The sequence below is a fragment of the Diadema setosum genome, chromosome 16 (genome assembly GCF_964275005.1).
Source record: "Diadema setosum chromosome 16, eeDiaSeto1, whole genome shotgun sequence".
In the NCBI taxonomy this organism is placed as follows: Eukaryota; Metazoa; Echinodermata; class Echinoidea; order Diadematoida; family Diadematidae; genus Diadema; species Diadema setosum.
In genome coordinates this window covers 27,201,944-27,225,935 of record NC_092700.1, presented here as the reverse complement: position 1 = coordinate 27,225,935, position 23,992 = coordinate 27,201,944, and the positions used below count along the sequence as shown (strand labels likewise).

General features: G+C 37.2%; 2 protein-coding genes across 2 annotated transcripts in view; both read right to left on the bottom strand.

The window, feature by feature from the left end:
- Positions 1-18,382, bottom strand: LOC140239769 (NLR family CARD domain-containing protein 4-like). Its single transcript, XM_072319590.1, has 11 exons — positions 18,313-18,382; positions 12,569-12,880; positions 11,709-12,062; positions 11,183-11,305; positions 10,535-10,609; positions 7,904-9,453; positions 7,280-7,441; positions 6,315-6,497; positions 5,288-5,461; positions 429-606; positions 1-5 (listed from the first exon to the last, which is right to left on the bottom strand). Exons 1-11 carry the CDS (start codon positions 18,380-18,382, stop codon positions 1-3), a joined length of 3,186 nt encoding a protein of 1,061 aa, XP_072175691.1.
- A 1,537-nt stretch (positions 18,383-19,919) lies between these two features.
- LOC140239564 (uncharacterized) overlaps positions 19,920-23,992 on the bottom strand; it is a 59,905-nt gene continuing 55,832 nt past the window's right edge. The window contains exons 8-9 of the mRNA XM_072319396.1: positions 23,730-23,802; positions 19,920-21,975 (exon numbers count right to left, since the gene is read on the bottom strand). Of these exons, the coding sequence (XP_072175497.1) occupies positions 21,956-21,975; positions 23,730-23,802 (93 nt within the window). The 3' untranslated portion in view covers positions 19,920-21,955. The remainder of the gene's footprint in view (positions 21,976-23,729; positions 23,803-23,992) is intronic.

Sequence of the window (23,992 nt, the reverse complement as noted above, 5' to 3'; positions counted from 1 at the left end):
TCAAGCTGTAACAGGTAAAATTAACAAAACAAAACAAAACAAAATAATATGAGCAATGAATAATGATGCATTCATATCATAGGATTATATTTAGTATGAATAGATTGGTCTATACATTTCGTTTATGAATTTCATCAAGACAACTTACAGCATATAGTTATCATATTTTTCTTGCAAACAAGGAATAAAAAGGAAGTTGGATAAATTGGTTTATTCTATATGTTTTTTTTTTTTGGGGGGGGGGGATGAACTTAGATCAATATAATATGAACTTAGTGACAATGATGTAACAGACATGTTAACAGATGAAACCATGTGATTTTTGTAATTCAGCTTAATATATGGAGACATAGATGGTGGTGTATGTGAGGTATTTGTAATATACGTATAAATAAACTGAAGATGCATAAAACGCGATATCTGTTTACTTACTTTAGAGCGCATGGCCTGTGAAGCAATGGTCGTGAAGAATATCTCAGGCAGGTTATCGCATTTGAGTTCAGCTCGTTCAAGATGGGGCAAACGACACAGAAACTGAGCGAAGTTTACTGCTGAAGGTGGATCAGAAACCCAACCGTCGTGAAAACACACGTGAAGTTCACGGATCTGCAGAAGGTAAAAACTCAACTGTAGACAGGTAGATGATTGAGCATATTAATATTTTTTTAATCCCTTGTTTTCATTAAGTATTCTATCACTACGTGTGAAAATACATCCGGTTAGCAATGATGCAGTCACTGCATGCTACTTCAGAATAAAACGAAAGCAAATAAAGAAAAACGGTTTGTTGCCCTTCCCCTCCCCCATTATTAGGTGATACGCTATCAGCGTATCACCTATTGTGATTGTCAAAATCTCTCTTTATTTTCTTTTATTCTTCTTTCTTTCTGGACAATTTTGTGTCGTCAATATCTCAAGAATGACATTACGAAATAACATGACATTTTCAGTCAACATGTCTCATGACAAAATCTAGCCACAATAAGGTTTTCATGACAGTAACATATCTATGACGTCATCTAGGCGCCATTTTGTGATTTTCGGACCTTGTCACATGATCGATCATAACTTCATAACTAGATGTCATTTCTGTATCATTTTCGGTGGACATGAAGTTCAGGTCACGCTCTATCTTACTTTTTAACGCTAGTTACACAGGTCATCATTAATCGTCAAAATTTTAAAAGCCTCAAAACGACTTCCCAATGGGAAATCTCGAAGTTTCAGACAATTTTAAGCGTTTCAAACATTTTCTCGCGTGCGCGTCCGTCCGCGCAATTTCGCGCGCAGAGCCCGTAAGCAACATGAAAATGCAATTTTTCTGACTGATTTGGATTCCTTATACTTTGAGTAACAATATCCATTGATTTCCGATCGATTTCGACCTATAACAAAGGAATGCACTGGCGTCAAAGTTGAAATTCCGCGTGCGCGTCTTTCTGCAAATATAGTGAAAAAACATGTCTTTGTTTATTTCGCCATAGCTCTTTAAATCGTCCGTTGACCCTATATTTCTATTGCATATTACAAAAGTATATGAATTGTAAATAACATTCCAAGTATCAATATTGCCAGGAAAACGCGATGACGTCATCATATCGTCATTTTAAATAAAAAAAGTGGAATTGATTTTTTTGAGGTACTGTTTCAGACATTCATTTGCTCGTATCTCTGTTGTTTAAGCTCAGTATTATCCCAAATTCAGATATGTTGTACTTTGAACATTTGCCTCTCAAGTCCATGTGATGGTTTTGAAATATGATGACGTCATCATACTAGAAATTGTGATTAAAGGTAAAGACTCAAAATCAGACAAGTTTACGTGTTATGTCTATGGGAGGTGATTTTTTTTAAAACCATGCATTGACTTGACAACGTTTAAGCACCTTTACCTCATCTGATTTTGCTCCATTTCCTCTGAAACATACGTATGTTGTAGCTGAGACAATAAGCTTTAGTAATCATGCATTTTATTTTTTCAAATCTCCTCATCAGGTCGATAATTTTGTAGTTTAAAACTGAAAATGAGAATGCAATCTGTACAGAACGATTCCCAATTTTTCTTTGCAACTGTATATTGGTCGAATCCACGCGGCCACTTGTGGGAAGTTGAATAGCGCCATCTCAGTCAGTACTGTCACGATAGTATTATCATACATTTAAGTTTCGCATAGGATCTTCAGGACAGCCGTGTGGCGTAATCGCTTAGCGCGTTGGGTGTTCATAACGCCATACCGAAAGGCGAGAAGTTCGACTCCCGCAGGAGTTTTCTCTTTCTTTCTTTTTCTTTTTTTTCGGCAGTTCAGCTTTACTCCGATGTCATTTATCGTATTATTTTATCAATTATATGTAACCCGTGAACACGGCTGCTCTATTTCCATTGTTTTGTATTGGAGTTTGGAGATTGGGTTTGCTTCATTAATTTTGTCACACTTAATGTTGTAAATTGCCCCTTGTTACAGTGGCCCGCTTGCCACCTTTCGTTGCTCTTTCCTTTTCTCTTCATTGGTTATTGTTATACTGTAACAGGATAGGTAGGAACATGTACGTTTAAATAACTTGCAGGAATGGGAGCTGAATTGATTAACTCTAGTCCAGGTGTATGGCGTCTCGCTCATCTCTTTGAAATTCCAGGTTGTTATTGTTTGACCCAATAACGGAGTTGTAGACAGGTTATGTTGCTATAGAGGTATCTTGTGCCACATGAGTGGAAAGCATCACTGTTTAGTAGTAGTAGTAATGAACTTTTTCATCTTGTAAATGGTATAAAGATTTAAGATAAATATATATATAATAAAAAAATATTAAAGATACATTTCACATCCAATCTTCGGTACAGCCGTGTGGCTTCATAGTCGCTTATCGCGCTGCATGGTCATTATGCACTACCTTAGGACGAGATGTTCGAGACCCGCAGGACGCTATCATTTTTTTTCTCTCTCTCTCTTTCTTTGTTTTTCTTTTGGCAGTTCAGCTTTATTCCGATCGATGTCATTAATATCGTATTATCTTATCAATTATACTACCCCACGACACACAGTCACTCAAGTTCCTTTCTTTCTTTTTTTTTTTGTCGGAGGCTGGAGGTTGGATTTGCTTCATTTATCATACGTATTGTTTAAATTGCCCTTGGTACAGTGCCCCGCTTGCCACCTTTCCTTTTCTCTTTCCTTTTCTCTACGTTTGTTCCTGTTACACTGTCACAAGACAGGTCGGAAAATAATTCACATAACTCAACTGGAGCAGGAATGGCAACTGAATGAATTAACTCTAGGCCAGGTGTATGGCGTCTCGCTCATCTCTTTGAAATTCCAGGTTGTTATTGTTTGACGCAATAACGGAGTTGTAGACAGGTTTTATGTTGCTATAGAGGTATCTTGTGCCACATGAGTAGAAGGCATCACTGTTTAGTAGTAGTAATGAACTTTTTCATGTCCCTCCATGTCAATTATAGTGTGGTTTAAAGGGGTTGTGTGTCTATCTGCCAAAGAAAAGGAAAAACTTATTTTCGTCATGGCTGTTTCTCTATACGTAGCCGTAGGTAATGAGTATTGTTGGTATCTGAGCAGTGAAGAACAGAGCATCAGGCTAAAATCCCCTTTAGTTATACGCGCTAAGCGTTCAATTTGACATATCTTTCTTTATGTAGTCAATCCCTGCTAATGGAGTTACAGAATTATGTTATGACACGTTTCACTGAAAGTTTGTAAAGCAAAGTTTATGGACAAGGCAAGCAATTGTACATGAATAATACCTACCATTGATTTCAGAGGGAAATTATGGTATGCCTAAATGTAAGGGTATCATTGCTTTGGAATTGCTGAGACAATATGCTTGGCACGGGGGCTTCCACTTCTAATAACTGATCCCTTTGAAGATGTGTCGGTCACGGGTGATCGTCATGATTCATCTTTCACGTAGAAGCTTACGTTCCGCACTCTTGGTTCGAGAAGACTTACCATCATACTTCAAATTGTTATTAAAGGTAAAGACTCAAAATCAGACAAGTTTACGTGTTATGTCTATGGGAGGTGATTTTTTTTTAATGTGCATTGACTTGACAACGTTTAAGCACCTTTATCTCAGCTGATTTTGCTCCATTTCCTCTGTAACTTAAGTATGTGGTAACTGAGACAATAAGCTGCAGTAATCATGCATTTTATTCTTTGAAATCTCCTCATCACTTTGACAATTTTGCAGTTTAAAACTGAAAATGAGAATGGAATGTGGACAAAACGATTCCTGATTCATCTTTCACATACATAAGTTTACGTTCCTCCTAGTTTCTCGTCGAGACGTATGGCCGAGTGGTTAAAGGCGACGTCTCAGAGACGTGAGGTTGCACACGTGCGGGTTCGAACCCCACAAGATCACGAAACAAAATACTTAGCTATTTTAGTTTTTTTCTTCAGTTTTGTATTACATATTCGTCCAAGTAGAAATCACATTCGTATATAAACGCACCTATACACACACACAGACACACACACACACCATATCCCTCTTTGTGTTGGAGACCATATTGCTTCGACTGCTGCAAAATTTTGCAGGCTGACTTTGTCAAACCGATCATAGTATGTAATGACGACGACGGAGGTGTTGTACTTTGAACAATTGTCTTTCAAGACCATGTCATTGTTTTGTGCTTTGATGACGTCATCACACTGAAAATTGTGATTAAAGGCAAGGTATCAAAACCAGCCGATTATAGGTTTTATGTTTACGGCACGTATTTTTCCCAAGTTGCCAGAAATGGCATAGCGACATCAGTAGTTACAAGGCCGCATTTCCGTCTAGCAATGCAATACATGTTCACGCGGCCACGTTGGTTGAGTGGGCATTGAATTTTCTCTCTGTAATATCTATACATTTCTTTTTTGCCTTACCATTTCCGTGGATGTCCCGTGGCCGAGAGGTTAGAGAAACGGTTTTCTATGCACGCTCAATATAACTTTAATGTGCCTATATCACATTCTTTTCTTTGTCGATCACAGATGACCGACATCTGATGACCCCAAGCGTATCACCTAACTCGTCAGTCTGACGAGTTTCATATCTCGTGCTTCAATTGTGACGATACTCGACAAGAATTGAAAACAATAAGAGCTGCGATTCCTTTTAGAAATTATCAAGAGTAGTCTCTCTTGTCTTATTTTGATTTCTTGTCAGAAAAAAAAAAGTTTCTTCACAGACAGTTAACGACCAGATCAAGCACAATATGACATGGACTCCCAATCATGTTCAGAAAACAAACAATAGGACTTGTGCATAGTCAAAGTAAACAAACCTTGCAGGATTCCGCCAAGGTGGTAGCTGTTGAGAGGAAATTATCGGGAAAGCTGCTGCAGTCCATACTGAAGCTCAAAAGACGTGGCATGGTGTGCACCCATCGGGCCAAGTGTTCTCCCACAGAAGAGTGGTGTTGAGAATTGTCGCACAACCACAACTTCAGATTCTGAATCTAAAAAACAAAACAAAACAGAACCCTAATAACAACAAAGGAATAGACAGAAATATTCTGCAGAGCATGATTAAATCAAGTGAATGTGGAAGAATGCACACTTGTATATAGGTACGTAATAAAGTAAAAAAGAGCCATGCACATGGCATGAAAGACTAAAAAATTATCTAACAAAGGTTCAGGAACAAATATTTCCTCGCAGTGAGATATCTACATCTATAAGTTTTAAATATTTTTGAAGTTCACACTTCTCTAATAATTAATCCCAACAACTGCTGCAGTCCAACGTTATCACCTTTAAAATGCTCAACGTTTTAGGTAAGAATCGCTTCAAGATCCATTTGATCTGAGAAATAAATATTGCCATTGTTCACAGGGACGGATCCAAGAATTCCGTAAATGGGGTGGGGGGGGGGCGCCTATACAAAATTAAAGGGGGCGCCCCTCCATTTTTCTTTTTACTTCAATTGTTTTAACAACAACTAGAAAAAAAAAAAACCCACAAGGAAGGGGGTGAGCGCCCGGTGCGTTCCCCCTCATTTCCGCCACTGGTTTAGACCTCTCACTTGTTAGGGCTGTTGCTTTTGGAACTGCTGGAAGTTGTGTTTTGACTCATTATTTATTGAATATACTTAATTTCAACTACATGAATTCAAATAATCAATTGATTAACTGAATATACTTTTGCGTGGACTCGTAAAGCATAGAGGTCGATATGCAAAGCGATGATTTCACAAGACGAAAAAGAAATCTCTTTCCAGACAATGCTCACCACAGAAAGCGGAACCATTAATCATCGTACAGGTATTTTTCATTGTCAGAATAGAATTATGCAGAGTGAGAGGTCACTTACTTGAGACGACTCCGCCAGGTCGGCTGCTGTTGAGAAGAAATCATTGGGCAAGTAATCGCAGTTCACACTGAAGCTCGAAAGACTTGGCATAGTGCACACCCACTGGGCCAAGTCTCCTCCCAGCCGGAATTGATGCTGAGAATCGTGGACCCAGCTTCCGAGAGTCATTTTGAGACATTGAATCTGTAACAATCACACAAACCAACCAAATCATCAAACAAAGAGCGGATTAAATCAAACGAATTTTGACTGTTTTGGCACTTGTTTGACTGTACAATCCCACTCTGTTCACCGATGTAAATGAATGGAATTCAATAAGTACCGCTTTTAATGTAGCGCAACTTTTTCTAAATTGAAGTGCTTATTGAAGTGGTTTTTTTTTTTTTTTAAACAATTAGGAATGACCGAGTAGACAATGATTGTTGTTTATCTATCCTGTCTTCTATCCTTATCCTGCATGTGTGTGTTAGTGTGTGCTGTGTGTATGAGTGTATATGTACGCATCAATGTGATGGTGTCTTGCTTATCTGCTTGACTTCACAGAGAATCATATGTAATAATATGTTTCCATTGTAAAGTCTATTGTATCTTCATGTGAAGGCATCCTAATACAAGATGCTTTCAAGGTTGCCTGGATGTCATTGTAAAAGCTACAATGTTTTGTGTTTAATTTTTCGGATTTAATAACTTAGATTGGCCTCAATCGGTCAATCAGTCAATCAATCAATCAATCAATCAGTCAATCAATCAGTCAATCAATCAGAATGTGAAAAGAATCCGTGTTTGCCATCAATACATAATACCAATTATTAATTATGCAAATGTAAAAATCCGCGAACATGGCTTGAAACAGCTATATGAATTCATTACTTTTCACAAACACACATAGTGCAACAGTTCACGGGGCTTTAAAGAAAGAAGAATTATCATTTTAGAGTTTGTATTCTATGTATGACAGGAATTACCTGACAAGTTGAAGCCTTTTCACCGAGGATCTTGTAGAAGTCTGTGTGAAATCGTGAGAACCTTATTGATACCTCGCGCAGCACACTGCTGGAACACATACCCTCCGCCAAGTCACGTGACACAGTTCTCCCGCTGTTCATATCGTCTATAAATAACGATAGCTTATGGGAACGAACATTATTTGATTTTAGTGATGTAATACTCCACTGCACAAGTGCACAGTGATGTTGCAAAGTGTACATGAGGTTGTTTGCATCTGATAGAATAGGAGCAAATTAATAAATTTGATACATTTAAATCATATCATAATTCACTAATAAATGTTTTTGAAGGGAGGAATAAATTCAGACCATAACAAAATTATTTGTCATAGTCTGTTAAACTTTTACTCATGCAATTTGTTTCCCAAAGCTATTTTCCAGAATCCGCGTGATTCTTTAAAACGATTCGATAAAACAACTGTTAATACATGTATAACAAAGGGATTCTCGAAAAGAGAAAAAGGTACGCCTTCACTACAAGCTAATCTACAAAAAAAAAAAAACAACAACAACACACAAACAAACAAACAAACACAATATTTCTGTGTCTGGACAAATCGACATCCAAGCTGTATTACTCACCACTTGGTTACAGTACACCATAAACACAACCCCTGCCTTCGTATGTTCTGACATATATGATGATAATTCGTATTCTTCCCATCGTTCTCCAACTGCTCGGACGGCCTCCTCAGTGTAACATTCAAATGCGGCATCAACGCAGAAATACTGGTCAGCACAATTTATTAATGATTTGATGATATCAAGACCAAGTTCACTCCCTAAAGACGAAGAGAAATAGAAAAGGTAGCGGAACTCCTCAAAATGAGGAAGAAGTTTGTCTTTCAGCTGGTCGTACTCGGTGATATCATTGGCGTATACATCTGCGATATACAATCCCGCAACATATTCTTGAAACAATTTGTGAGGAAACAAAACCGTTGACACTACATAGGATGGAACGTTGACATCGCGCCGACGCTTCCTACTTATTACATCTCGCTCAATTGTCAAAACTCCGACTCTGCAGCACGTTTCCATTGCAACGCGACACTCGCTGAATTGTTCTTCAGGGAAAGAAAGATTCCTATCAAATAAACCGTTTAGCGCTATCTCACTTATGTCTTGAATTGCCCTTTCAGCTTCTTTCAAATGGGCAGCAGCATTATGAATATGTGAATTTTCGCATATTTTCGATGCGTAGTGTTCTTTTAGAAATCTGATCATTTCTCCAAATATTTTGGAGAAAGTTTTCAGTTTTTGCATTTCTTTTCGTCTGTGTTCACTGAAGTCATTCCACATGAGACAAAGCATTGCACAGTAAATGGGGAAAGGGGCCATGTTCGACCGGATGACATCATTTTCCTCCATGAAACTGATCAAGCTTTCAGCAAGAGCGTCCTTTTCTTCTATCCGAAAGTACCTCCTTATGTAAGTTGATACATTTTCCTTGTTAAAACCTTCGACGGTAATAAAAGTGTAAGCTTCGGCAAGACTCTTTTCCATCCTGATTTCATTTGTTCTCCACGGTCGTGTGGTCACTATTACTTTGCATGATTTGTATTGCTCGCATCCCAGAATCCGAATGATCTCACTGCTGTTCTTTTCACTTAATTTCCCGTTGAACTCGTCAAACCCATCAAATATAAGAAGAATCTTATTTAGATGTTTTGAAATGTAGTCGTCTATCTGATTTGTCATCGCTTTATTTGAATCAGAAAGATGACTTTTTACAATGCCGCCGACACTTTTGACGTCTGTGATATCTCGAAGAGGGATTACGAGCACCATGTCCAGATCCTGGAGAATCCGTTCCTGGCACCAGTCCCAGGCGATCTTAGCGCAAAGTGTTGTTTTGCCGGCACCCCCTTCACCCTGGACCAGAAGGCGCTTGGAAAGATTTCCATTCTCATCGCTGGACAAAAGATCGTCGTATGTTAATGGTGTGCTTCGCATGCTGCTTTTGTCTATTAGACTCAAATTAGTATAGATTTCATCTAATTCAACACGTTCCATAAAGTTGAGTGGATCCACCATGACCTTGCGTCGTGACAAACGGTAGTACGCTTTCAGCTCTTCTTTGCATTGCTGTACTTGTTTCTCTGTAAGAGATAGTGAGCTGGATGACGGATCTTGAACGAGGATCAAAACAAAGAAAGAGAGAAAATATTACAAACATATAGTGATTATATATGGTTTTACATATATATATATATATATATATATATATATATATATATATATACATATATAATATGATAATGATACAGAGAAAGGAAGAGAGTGGAAGGAGAGAAATAGATAGATAGATAGATAGATTCAAATACGATCAAGAATTTGTAGAAAATCCCTATTCCATTAGAAAATAGAATGTCTTACAGCCACGACAGCTATCGATGATTTTACTTAGTCAACGTGATTTACGAATCCATGTGATTATTGTTACGCTTTCATTGATCTTGAAAGAAAATGAGAAAAAAGAAATTGCGGAAATTTCTTTAAGTCAAAAGTTACCTTTTCCTGTGTCTTTTTAAGAATTTTGCTTTCGCTCTGAAATACTGATACAGGTTGGTTTGGCTAAAGCCAGTTTATGGTGGTGATGCGTTGATGTTCGATTAAATTGTGTAGTTCAAGAGATTTTCTTTTCGTGCTGTTTTTTTTTTTTTATGTTGGGGATTTGTTCAAGCAACAGGGACGGATCCAGGAATTCCGTATAGGGAGGCGCCGCGCCGCAAGGGGGGGGGGGGGTTGGTGGGCGCAGGCATCCCTCCCCGATTTTTTCTTTTTTTTTCTTTTTTTTTGTTTTAACAAAAATAAAGAGGGGGGGGGGGGCGCCCAGTGCGCCCCCTCTGGATCCGGCACTGAACACCATCTTGTAACTGCCATAATATGGCCTCTGTTAGGTGGAAATGCCTGTGCCCGGTGCATGAAGCAGTAAACATGGTAAGTGACACTGGTTCAAATCCCAGGCTAGTTCCTTTTCTTCACTTTGTGTTTCATAATAGTACAGATAGAGCATACGATCTCATTCATGGAGGGACAGCAGAAAAAAAAAGAATACCTCTACAACTACACTTCTCCACAAAAAAAAACTCCCGTCATCATATGAAATAGATAATGTTTAGAATATGAATTCACTCTCCGTGATATGATATAAGATGGATCGCCATTTTTATACATGAACACATGACGATTATTTCATGTTTCTCATACTCAGCATGAATTGTTCTTCCTCATCAAATCGCCAAGGTTGGTGTGGTCTCCGCCAGCAGGGATTCCAGCCACATCCTGTGAAATACAACATTGACAATGGACACAGAAGCATTGTAAAACTGCTAATCATTTTCCAGTGTACGTTTTTATGATTGACATGATAGATATGTAGATCTACGTAGATGTATTGGCACTCATCTAACATTAAGATATATTTGGAATAAGAATCAAATTATGAAAAAAAAAGATGCAGAACTGGTCAATGAGCACAATATCTATGGTATATCATTACCATGATTACGACCGCTCGACATGTTCGAAGAGCTATTTTACAATCAACCGTTATAGCCCACTCCTTTTCATTGGTTTTATGAAAGGCAGATCAATTTGGTAAGCAATCACCCCAAAAACAAAACAAAACGAACGAACAAACAAACAAACGAACGAACAAACCAGGCAAACTTGTCGGCACGCCTGCATATTGCAAATGTTTAATATTTAGAGTACACCAAATTGTTGGTGACGCAGCTGCTTCCGCCGTCGCCGACGACGACGACGACCACGGATTAATGACGCCTATGACTCGCTTCCTCTACGCAGGAGAGACAAAAAATTAATGAATGCATATAAACAATGAAGAAAAGACACCTTTTTGCGGAAGGTATTCCGGATGGTATTTTTGCAGAAACTTTCCAACAAGGAGAAATATGATGGCTAGGGCTAGTACACCGATGACTAGGCCAATGATGAGACCCGAACTACCACGGTTTCCTGAAATTTAAAACAAACACGAATAAACACTCATTTCTAGATGACAGTAAATTCTTATGTAAAGAAAATGGATGCCAGAAAATGGATGATTACTTTTATACAACAGGTATGCACATGTTGACTATTCACATCTTTCAGTTAAACACTGCGAATAGTTTTTTTTTTCTCTACACTTTAATGTACCGAAATTTGACGTGGTTTTGTGTTTATACATATTATTATGTTTTAAGGTTATTCATTGGCACTTATGTGTGGCAAGATTTGTTAAACTAAAAAATACCCAATCAAATTAAACTTCCCGATGACAGATCTGAATCAAAGCATTCATTCGTTAAAGTATTGTTTCTCTTTGTTTTATTTTTTTAATTGTTTAGAAACGCAAAATATCAATGTTTCAAGAAACCTCGTGGTATGGGAAGCGTGGTAATTTCTGCCGTCGACGTTCCATTCAACGCTTCTCCAGTAGCGGTGCACCTGAAAGTTTGCTCCGTCCGGTGTGTGGCTGAAACAGTGATTGTCTCGAACCTCTCGTATGTTTCGTCAGGTAGTATTGTCTGGTATGAAACCACAGAACTCAGTCTCTTTCCCGACTCCTCAGTCATATCAGTCCACAGCACAGAAACGTTAGGTTTGAATCCACTGACGACGCATGTAAGATTTAAAGAATGGGTGTTGGAGGGAGTCTGGTATGTACACCGGCTTTGACTTGGCTGACTTTGACCACCGCATTCCTCAATGACATGTTTTGATGGCATCGCTGGGAAAGTGGAAAATTATGCACAAAATGATAATCACTTTGTATCCGAATTCGAATCTGTACCCAGCAAATGAATAAACCAGTTGTTCAAGGATTATTTTCGTCCCTTTCGTGGAAATGAGGACAGTTAGGCTTTTACGAATTAGTTCGCTATATTACAAAGTAATGAGACTAAAGTGAGACGAAAATGAGACGAAATATGCTCAGACAATGATAAAGCTGACTAGTGTTAACAAAATGTAAAGCATATATGGCACACTTACGACTCTATGTCTCTTGCCATGATTGCCAAAGGTACTCAGCTTGTCTTCGGTATGCTTGAATGTTTACATTTCTGCTACAGCTGCAAGTATCTTCTGATATAACATATGTATCAGCATAATTGCTCATACACCTCATGATGAATGCTGACTAGTAAACTTGTTTTAGTGAAAAGGATACGATGTTGTGATTAAAAAACCTGTATGGATATTGAATCTATAAAATAGAGAGAAAATATTACTTACAGTTAATCGTCAAGAAGGTGGAATTTTCAAAGTTCTCAAAATTCTGAAGCACCACCTGGCAGTAGTAACGACCCTCATCGGCTACCATTAGGTCGGTGATGACTAGGCTGAAGTTTTTGTCGATGTCGAACCGTTCATCCAAGCCATCGAAGTTTCCATCGATGAACCCAGCCTTCGTCGTCTTCTGTTGCTGCTGAGACATGCCCTCCATGACCCAGAAAACAGCGAAAGGTTCCTCCTGGAAGTCACACCGCAGCCGGATGTCTTCTCCTCTCCATCCCCGAACATTGGGGGCAGTGTCTACCACTGAGGCTACACGATGGAATTTTGAACAAAGCATCATCTAAGGTTGTGTCATTGTATTCATGCAAAAATATAGGCCTATAGCTATCACAGAATAGTTATAAACCTTTTAGTATGCATGCTAATTGATTCGCTCTAACCTCTAAGCATGTGCCAAACATGACAGTGATACATCATAATGATAAAGAAATTATGGGGGGGGGCTGGGGGGGGGGGGGCTGGGGGGGGGGTAACATTCTTTGGACCTGGGAAGAGTCAAAATAGCCAAGGGCTTTACATTGCTCCTCATTTTCACCTCCCTCCTCTTCAACAAAACACTTGCCAATGATTTTGTTATGACTCGTATCCACGTAAAAGAAATTTGAACGTACAAATTAAACAGATTATATGACTACTTTGTTGACGCATTGATCCACTATTATGTAAAATTTTTAACGGTGTGTTTCCCGATAAAATGAAATTAGCTAAAGTAATCCCAATATTTAAAGCAGGTGATAAGTTTGAAATCAGCAATTATCGCCCAATTTCATTATTATCGTCATTGTCCAAGGTCTTAGAAAAACTCATTTATAAGAGAATGATTAATTTTTTGAAGGCACATGAGGTTATTACGAATTATCAGTTTGGTTTTCGCGAGAAACATAGTACTACGCATGCTCTTTTGCATTTTGTTGATAGAGTTGTTCATGCAATTGATAACCATTCTCATTTAGTTAGTATTTTCTTGGACTTCTCCAAGGCCTTCGACACTATCAATCATGATATTTTACTTTATAGGTTATCGCATTATGGAATACGTGGGAAGGCCTTGGAGTGGTTCAAGAGTTATTTAGTTCATAGAAAACAATTTGTAACAATTAAAAATTATGATTCAGTTGTCAGAGAAGTCAAATGCGGCGTCCCACAGGGAAGTCTTTTAGGGCCGTTATTGTTCATTATTTATATCAATGATTTTTGTCGCGTATCCGACAACCTCTCTTTTATTCATTTTGCAGATGACACAAATGTATTTTTTGCCCATAATGATATTGATTTTCTTGTTCATAAAATCAACATTGAGTTGAAGAAAGTGACAAATTGGGTCAGGGCCAATAGGCTATCACTCAATGCTCAAAAAACGAAATATATGTTTTTTAGTAACACTGTTGATAGTTTAAGTATGAATATAGTATTAGATGACTCTCATCTACAAAGAGTCTCACATACCAAATTTTTGGGTGTCATTGTGGATGACAAACTTTCCTGGAAATCACATGTTGATAGTGTTTGTAATATAGTATCACGCAATATAGGTATAATAAATAGGTTGAAATTTTATATTTCACAAAAATCATTACTTATGTTATATTCGTCGTTAATATTGCCTCATCTTAATTATGGAGTATTAGTTTGGGGCAACACCCATCAGAATTTATTAGACAAAGTGTTCCTTTTACAAAAGAAAGCTCTTCGTGTTATCTGTAATTCCTCTGTATGTTCTCATACAAATATGTTGTTTGCCTCCAACAAGCTCTTAAAAATGACAGATTTGTTTTTGTTTAATTTAGGGCAATTTATGTACAAGTATTGTAATAACTTGCTTCCATCTATTTTTGATTCTATGTTCCTCAAAAATAAATCATTTCATAAATATCCCACTAGGCGATCTGGTGAATTTCATTTACCTCTTTTAAGAACGATTTTTGCTGAAAACTCACTTATTTATGTAGGCCCAAATCATTGGAATTCTTTGAATCATGACTTAAAAGATGCTCCATCCATATACTCTTTCAAGAGGAGACTGAAGTCTTTTTTATTGCAATCGTATGACTCTACAATACTGAATTAACCTTTTGGCTTTTTTTTTATACTAACCTGTTTACTTTGTCCCCTATTCGAAGAATTAACGGTATTTTTCCCCCTGGAGGTTTGCAATGTTGTCATCTATGCCATTTTTTACCCATAGAGTCTAGTAGCTGACTCTCCGTGTGCTACTTCGGTTCATATATCCCTCTATTTTCTATTTTCTTGTCTTTCTTCAAGGCGTCAAAATTTCGCTTTCCCCAGCAACTATCTTCTGTTTCTCTCGGCATGCTTCTGCCGAAGATCGCTGTTTATGTTTATGTTGTTTCTGTTGTTCTGTTACTGTTTCTGTCTCTTGCTTGCGTTCTTGTCTGCTATTTTGTCTTCAGTTCGTCAGTCTTGTCCATCCCGTTTTGTCCTTTACAACCTTTTCTTTAGTAGTTGTCTTGCTGTCTAGTCCTGTTTTATGTTAGTTCGCGTCTATGTAAATGTATTTATTTGTTAATCTAATTTCTAGTGGGCTTCCAGACTTCTTCCACTTTGTTATCTGTTTGTATATACGATGGTTCAATTTAGGATCTTTTCGTTCATGTTCTTCTCCAGAGGGACCCACATACTACAAGCTCTGTCTTTTTAGTGGGTCCCTCCATTTTTCGCATTTAAAACAACGGTATACATGTATTTCGCTTTGATCACTTATGTTTCTTTCTTGCAATACAATGTATGATTACTTTAGGTCCTCAATTGTTATCATCTTTTTATTTCACTATGTTCTACTTACCTTATTTTCTGTTACAAAATGAAGTGAAACATATGTTTTTTGTTGAAAAATGAAACAAACTTTGAACTTTGAACTAAAAAAAAAAAAATGTACGCTAGTCTATACACATTACAGTTTCCTAGCTACGACTGAAAACCATTTATATCCAGCATGTTCCGTTTTGCATGAGTTTGTACAGCCACATTGTATTTCATGCATGATCACTTCCAAAAAAAAATATCTTATTGTTATACTGCACCCACCTATTGTTAAGGCATGCTTTGAATAAGACATGCAAGATTCAAAGTTCGCCCCCGGATTTCACCCGGGAATTCCAACTGTCTACAGTCTAAGTTCTGTTCTTTGTAATGAGAATGCAGTCACACTGTTGTATGCATTGATAGGTAGTATGTGAGAACACGAGACGATTATGCTTCAATACACATATACCCGCCAATGCCTCAGTATAGAACGCAGACTGATTTCTCTCAGAGGTAAACGCACACATTGAGGCAATTGCAATAGCATGTGATAGAATAGGACAATTATTTGTCTGTCTCGACTGCTTACATTCTTTCAAACTTTGCTATCCTGTGCAAACCCCCACGTATCACAAGAGAGTAGACATAACCCAACCTGAAAAAATGAAATATTGAGTGGTTTTCGCTTTCCTCTAGCTCGATCGCCATGTGTGTTGGTAAATGAAGGACGCTCTCCACGTATTTTGCTACTGAATCGAAAGCGAGGATCCGACTGAAAGTTACTTCATACCCGCTAGGTTTCTCCTAGACTCGTACATCCCTTTCATGTCACTCATCTCTTTCTTTATTTATTTGGGATATATAAAGCAAGACTTAAGTTATGACAGTGGAGCAAATAACATTCAATAAGTATAGTTGGAGCCCTTATTCCAGACCGAAGTAAAAATAAAACGCATTTAAACTATGACATGTCGAGACATTTATTTTACTACAGTAACCGAAACACACAGAGAAAGAAACACTGTATTTGAGTTTGGATAAAACACATACATTTCTTGACAATTTAGAATATAATAATTATGTTCTAAACATGACACTTTAAGGTAAAGAGTTCGACATGACTTCGAATCCCTAAAAGAGATATTGACTTAAAAGTTCTATCAAAAGGACATTAACCATCATATAATTTATCATGGTTATCATTTTTTTTTTTGCATACGAAACAATAGTTTTCTACATCTTGGATGAAATATCATTTTTTGTTTTTGTTGCACTTGTAGGTCCCTACCATTCGCAGTTCATTATTCATTGTGATAAGGGTAGACATATCTTTATGCGAGTGAATTGCAACTGTATTATCACCAAATAATGAAAGCTGCCAATCTTTGAAAAATTGTTGATGTAATTCACAAATAATAAAAACAAGAGGTCCAAGAAATGCGCCTTTTGGTTCACCAATATTCACACTCAGGCATTTAGATTCAACACCATCGACCACCTCATACAGTCATACTGTTTTCGGTTGGGAAATTCATTCCCCTTATGCCATATAGGAATATAGTCAGATATATTTTTACAAATATAAAATGGTATGATCCATGGTGTGAAATGCCTATAAGAGATCCACAGAAACTCAACAACAAAGGTTACTTGTATGAAAGTGGGGCAAAATATAATCAGAAAAATGGATAGCACTCAATGAGTTTGAATTCATATTTTTTCTTTTCGGAATCCGATAAGGTTAGGAATCAATAATGTTTTCATTGTCAGAAAGGTTAATGCCTCTGGTATATTAGTTGTTTTTTTTTTTTTCTACGAGCTTCGTGAACACGAATACAGAAAGATAATTGCAATAGATCTTTAATGTGAAATATAGGCCAACTGAGGATTATCCTTTCGAAAAATGGAATGATTATTGTGATTCTTATTTCTTCACAGCCAGAACTGAATGATGCAATAACAATGCACAAAGGTTTAGCGAAAAATGAATGCATTCTTTGATAGTTCGAGAGAAATATAATCATCTAGTTCAGATGCTTTAGTTGATGCTTTACTTAATATGTCTCTGAAAATAGGTTATTTGATTGATTTCGTAAATGGAAGTTGGTCATAAAAAGGAGGGTACAATTCCAGATGCAAAATAATCTTGAAAAAAAGCGTGATGTGTCTGATATTGATTTTGAAATTTTGTGGCCTACATTTTGCAAGATGATTGTAAAATCGTTTGACAATGTCGTCAAATATAATGTAAACTTTTTCTTTTCTAAATGAATCTGTTTGGGAACGTATATCGTTCTTTAGTACCCAGAGTGGTATTTATTTGTTGCCAAGGGTTTTTTTTTTTTGGCATAATATCTTTTAGGGAAAGAAATCAATTCTTATAGCACGCTTGTTTTGAATCACGAATAGGTAAGTTATAATGCTTTTATTATTCTTAACATCTTACATATTGAGTAATTTGGCTTCCCCAACATTTTGTTTAATAGTGTTTGTTCTTGTGGTTGATAAAAGCAACAATACCGTTTGTGATCCAAGGTCCCATTGATCTGACATATTTTCCTATTTTGGATACGTTTGAATGGAAAACAAATTTCAAATACCATTACGTTGACAACACCCACCGCTGATGTACATTATACCAAACAATTGACATTCATTCACTGTCCAATATCAAGTGCAAGCTTGTATCCATTTTTTTTTAAACTGGCGATTAATCAAGATATACAGAGTATGAAATAAAATGAAATGTCGGAATGGTCACTTTCCATGTTACCAGCCTATATAACCTGTATAATTATTGATGATAATCTGGTGGTCTTCTCTTTCCATTGTGGTTTTACATTCGCCTTCAAGTGATATTGTAACTAAAGACCTGAAAATGTTTAAGTGCAGGTTCAATAAAACTGGGCTCCCCTTACCTTCAGCGGGGCTGCAGAGCACAGAAATAATCAATATCAGTGGTAGAACTAGGTCGTATCTCCTTTCCATCATCATGACCACAGGTACCCAACGACTGACATGTTTGATATAAAGCAACGTGAGTATACGTTCTGCTCGCAACATCCGGCAAACCTGTCAGCGGGTCAAAGTTGTCATACTGTATTAGCTCTCCAAACGGGACTTTGTGGTGTGACACACCCTATGCATGGCGCCCTTTTCAGATTTACGAGATCCCTTTGTAAAGAAGAGCAAGTAGAAGTGAGCACGTCGCTCCGTCCGATCCCGCACGCGTCTGCCACTGCAAGCTGGTTAGTTTGTCGAAGTCTCCTATGTTGCGGATTATGTGAAGTGGAACATTAGTATCGTTGACAATGTCTTTTCACTGAAGACTCAGTTGAAGATTCAATAGGAATAAATTTGACCATTATTTTTGTTTGTTATAGCTAGGGCCTGGAAAACAATCTTGACTCAAGTGCAGAACTACGATTTTTATTGACTTAAGAGCTGCTATATTTCACCGTGGCCAAAAGCTGCGCTGAAATGTATTTGCATGAGTTATTCACGCAGTTGAGAATGGGGGTGGCAGTCTATTTAACAATGCTGCGTTTTGAATAATGTCGTGACAGTTCAACCGTTTGCAATAGCAATGACTTCAACACAGTTATGTACTCACACTCTATTTAGCCTCAGTTCCATACCTTGTTGGTTGCACTAATTTCAATGATTCACCTGTAACGTGTGTAAGCTGATCAAAATCACGCCTTACGACACATGTAAAACTTGTCTGCGGATACAATAAACGGACACTTTTCTTTAGGAAATGATGCATCGGTATGCATGCTGTTACTGACACGTTAATTCAAATGTCTTTAATGTGTCAGGATAGGTATTAATAATGATACTCTGGCGAAGGATGAATACCTAATTGATCTGAACATAATGATCTGCTTCATTAAGATTCGGATAACATTGTAATGTCATTTTAGAAGAAAACATAATATATTCTTTTGTGACATAATAAGAATGATCTAAATTTCCATAGGTTCCTGTAATGTCGATAGTCCTCATTTGCAAAGGTTAACCTTACGTGATATAGTTCAAATATGGACAGAGCATAGGCCTGGATCTGATAATCAACGAGTGTAATGGAAATAGTTAAAGCAAAAAACAATTACTGAATTTGTATACCTTTAACTGTCAATGTAGAGTATATTTCATTTTCTAATGCATTTTGTGAATAAATCAAATCAAACCAAGTCAAAATCAGATCAGATCAGATCATATCAAATCAAGGAAAACTCTTATTCAATCATCGACCTTATAGTCAGATCGAAGGGTTTGAAATAAAGCTCCACTATGGCACTATTATGTTAAAATGCTCTCATTAGACTACTTGCTCCATGTTACCAATGTTTGTTAACTCGGATTCACCACACTTTGTGAATCTCTTTAGTGTACAGTAGGTAAAGCATTGTGGATTAGTGACCTGATGACGAACTCTCCATTGGTACCTTTAGTTCTTCACTGAAACTCGATTGAATCCTAGAACACCTTGAAGGCAAATTTGACAAGGCACATGTGCGAATGTTTACGAGAATCACAATTTTATTGCTGCAAAGAATAGTAATGAGTCATGAAACACTGTATACAAAGTATAATGGTACAGCTGTTTAACACATTGCTTTAACTTCAGCGACCTTGTAGATGTGGATAACGCATAGAATCAATACACAATATGAAGTTTAGATGACCGAACGCGTAGGACATTCACAACTTCAATTTTCGCAAAATAGTATTGTTGAACAGCGTTGAAGTTTTGTAGCTTTTATATCAGTGAGGTAGAAGTAGCACTTCAAGTACAAAAGTGAGAAATTTCCACAGCTCGGTTGAGAGTAATATGAAGAAGCTATGGTCATGGTCATAGAAAATTTATTACATTCTGTTTGAATTTACTTTTTAAAGAAATGGATCTCAGTCTCATACGTTTTTTAATATGTTTATACACATACCAGTACACAATCATATTTCCTATAAAGGCTATACTAATTGTGAAATACGCTGTCACACAACCTGACAGCAGTTTTATTATAATCAAATGCGATGAATAAAAAAAAATGAAATTGAGTTTCTGGAATAAGAGATAATCATCAGAAAACAGTTACATATCGGCATCTGAACAATGCTCTAGCGGTCTTGTAAAAAAAAAAAAAAAATGGGCATCACATTTTTTCATGGCTGTTGGTTTTCGATTAAAAAGCTCAAATATAATGGAAAAAAGGTGAGGATCCCGCTAAGTACGATTATCCTTGTATACTGTATTTCTCAGTTGTATTCTCCTTGATAAAAAACGAAAGACACAAAACTACAATATTCCCTTCAAGAATGAAAGATACAGTTTTTGACAGCGGAAATTGCATCAAAACACATCACTTTTTAATCCTCTTTCACCATTTTCTCATCTGAAAAAAATCTACGTTAATCTCTTAGTGTCATGAGTGTCATAATTATCACTTAGATGAAGATAGCTTAAATAAATTACTAACATACTTCCTTTTGAAATAACACATGGAAATCATTTTTAGTACACAGTAAGTAAGCGACATAAGTTACCATTTGCAGATGAAATGAAAACCCAGCATTAGTACTTCAAAATAGTTATAAAATGTGATTTAGGGATAGAACCCACCTGTTTTTATGTAAAAATTTGAATTAGTATAATCAATGGTAAGTATTGTTAAATATACAAAATGTGAAATAGTTATATCAAAAAAAAAAAATCCAGACTAAACCGTCTACAGTTACCGTTTATTGAAAAAATAGTGATATATCCTTATATTTTAGCTTTTATTGCAAAATACTTATATGGTAGGATTTTTTATAATACAACTGACCTACACACATGCATCAAATGTGATATCTTGAACATTTTTTAAATCAATGGTAAACAGGACCTTTAACCAGAGCAATGATTTTTGCCCTTCTGTACTATAGTGAATCGATTCGAAAGCAAACCTCATGCATAATAATATTTCAGTGCGTGTTATTTTGATTAAATCCTCGAAAATTAAACGCCAGATTACGAAGGGAAAAGTATGTAAGTGTATGTAGGCCTACTCTCCGTTAATCCACACGCGCACTACACGAGATATGTGTAGCGCACTGAGCATTATGGTCAGTCGTAACTAGGCCATACAATTATTGTCTTTCGTAAGTCTTCTTCAAATCGTAGGCCGAAAAGATCGTAACATTCTTAGTGCTTCTGAGGTGCCAAAAATTTTATCACTCTTACGAAGTGCGGCAACCGAGCAGGAAAGAATCCGCGTGTCGCCCCATTGGATGACGTATTTTTTGTCCACGGAGCATGCACTTGCGCCATTGACAATGGAAAGATGCGTCAACGAAAGACGAAGGGACGTCTGATGGAAAGACTACACAGGTAGCGAGAGCTTGAAAGAACTTTAGTCTATACGTATTCAAAATTCTGATACCTCCAATTTTTATTCACTCGAGGTGAACGTATGTGCATGGAGACATGGTTTTTAAAAAATCGTTCAGTTTTCCCTCGAAAAAAGTGCTTCCCACGATGACGTCATCTTGAAGTCTATGCCCAGTCCGGTGATGTCACTTGTTTCTTTTGTGCCCTGCAGAGTGTAGCAAAAGAAATATGCATGGAAATATGGCTTTGATATTTACAGTGATTATTGAAAGAGGTAAAATGTATTAGTATTTTACTATTCGGCAAAAGAATGAGAAAAGGAAGATCTATATCATATTTTATAAAACCAATAAACGACGTCAAACGATACGGATTCTACAAGGAATTACGTCTTTGAGTTCTTTTTAATAGTCAAATAAGTCCGCTCGATGTGACACACGGATCCAGATTACGCCATGAGGATAATTTCTACATGTTGTGTTTCCGATGCACGTTACTTTTGACTTAAAGTAGGCCTACATCCAGGTACAAATGGTTTCTTTTTATCGAAATCAGCTAAAAAGCAGAGGCTACAGAGCTTGGACAAATGCTTTTGTTTTTGTTTGTTTGTTTGTTGTTTGTTTTACTTCCACCTGAGACGATAGCTGGATAGCTCATATTCAGCTGCAATAGCTGGTCTTCCATGGGGTCCATTTGGATGTAACGCAGGACCACTTCACCGGGTTAAACACCTTGCTCTTTGCGATGAATAGATGAAGCGGGATCTTTAAGTGCAGGAGTTGTGACTCTCTTTAAGTGCAGGGGTTGTGACTCTCTCACACGCGGGACCTCCATTTTATGTCCTATCTGAGGGGTATATAGAATGTTTTCCCTCTTACTAGAGGGGACGTTATGATTACACACAACATTGCTCAGTGAGACTCTGGAATCGAATCGGGGTCCTTTGGATCGTGAGGCAGACCGAGCTAAGTCATGGCCATTAGTTCCTTGAACCAATGGATTATTGTATGAACATTTGATATATTTTGGCAGAATTTGAGGTGCAGCACCGTTCCGATTCTCCCTCACATGAGGTCAGATTGTTTCAAATGCTGTTAGAATTACGTAGGAATATTTAGAATGCAATCAGAGTCCAATTAGAATACCCTTCGAATGCAGATCGATATTTCTCCACTTTGAATGATCCTCGAATGTTTTAAGCCTGTGTAAAACATTCGGGCTGGCCACAAGAATGGGCCCAAATGTTTGGAACACACTCAGAATGTCGTCAGAATTTTTAGAATGCACTTCAAATATGCAGGAATGCAGGAAGAATTTTCATTCCAACGGCATTCCGGCTCATTCCGCCTCTAGTGTGACGGGGGTATTAAACAACAGATTCTGTGCAACCATCGTCCGCCATGGCCTCTCTAGACGGTATTGGCAAACCCTCAACAGTACTGCTCTATGATAATGCCTACTTTGTCAGCTAATTTTATTCCTTCTCCCCTGACTACATCAATTGTCATATTTGTGTATTAATGCATCTTTCAGAGATGTACTTTCTTTATAATTACAGTAGTTCTTAAAAGTCTTATTTACCTTTGGGAGCAGTGATTTAAAAAAAAATGTTCCAAATATCACTTTTGATGCAAATGTGCAGTTCAGCTGTATCACTAAACATCCTATCATATAAGATTTTTGCAATAAAGCCTAAGATATAAGGAGATATCATTATTTTCTCTCATCAAACCAAAACTGTAGACGGTTTAGTCTGGAAACATTTTTACTTTAACTGTTCTTCATATTTTGTATATTCAACAATACTTAACATCGATTAAATTGGTTCAATTTTTTACATTGTTTGTTTTTATACCTAACTCACATTTTATGACTATTTTGAAGCACTAATGTTTGGCTTTTGTTTCATCTGTAAATGGTAAATTATGCCTTTAATGGCTATGTAAAGATTATGCTCACTTCTGATCTGCGGCAGTCCGGCATTTGGCGGTGGCTCCTCATCGTCATCATCCGATAGGCATTCGTCTACAAACTGAAATCGCAAGGAGGATCAGCGAAAGGTTGACATTTTCTGGATGTTCACTTTAACTCTAGACTGCTAGAAGATAATGCCCTTATGTCCCCCACCCACCCCCTCCCAATGAAATACAAACGGACTTTACGCATTGATAACCAAAAAGTAATAAATAGATGCTATTTCAGGGTATGAAACTATAACTTGC

Excerpts from the sequence above, each read along its gene's own strand:
- LOC140239769 (XM_072319590.1), bottom strand. The coding sequence starts at position 18,382 with ATGGAAAGGAGATACGACCTAGTTCTACCACTGATATTGATTATTTCT. Across the intron at positions 12,881-18,312 it reads GCTCTGCAGCCCCGCTGAAG|CCTCAGTGGTAGACACTGCC; the intron begins GTAAGGGGAGCC and ends TCCATCGTGTAG. Across the intron at positions 11,306-11,708 it reads CACGCTTCCCATACCACGAG|GAAACCGTGGTAGTTCGGGT; the intron begins GTTTCTTGAAAC and ends TTTAAATTTCAG.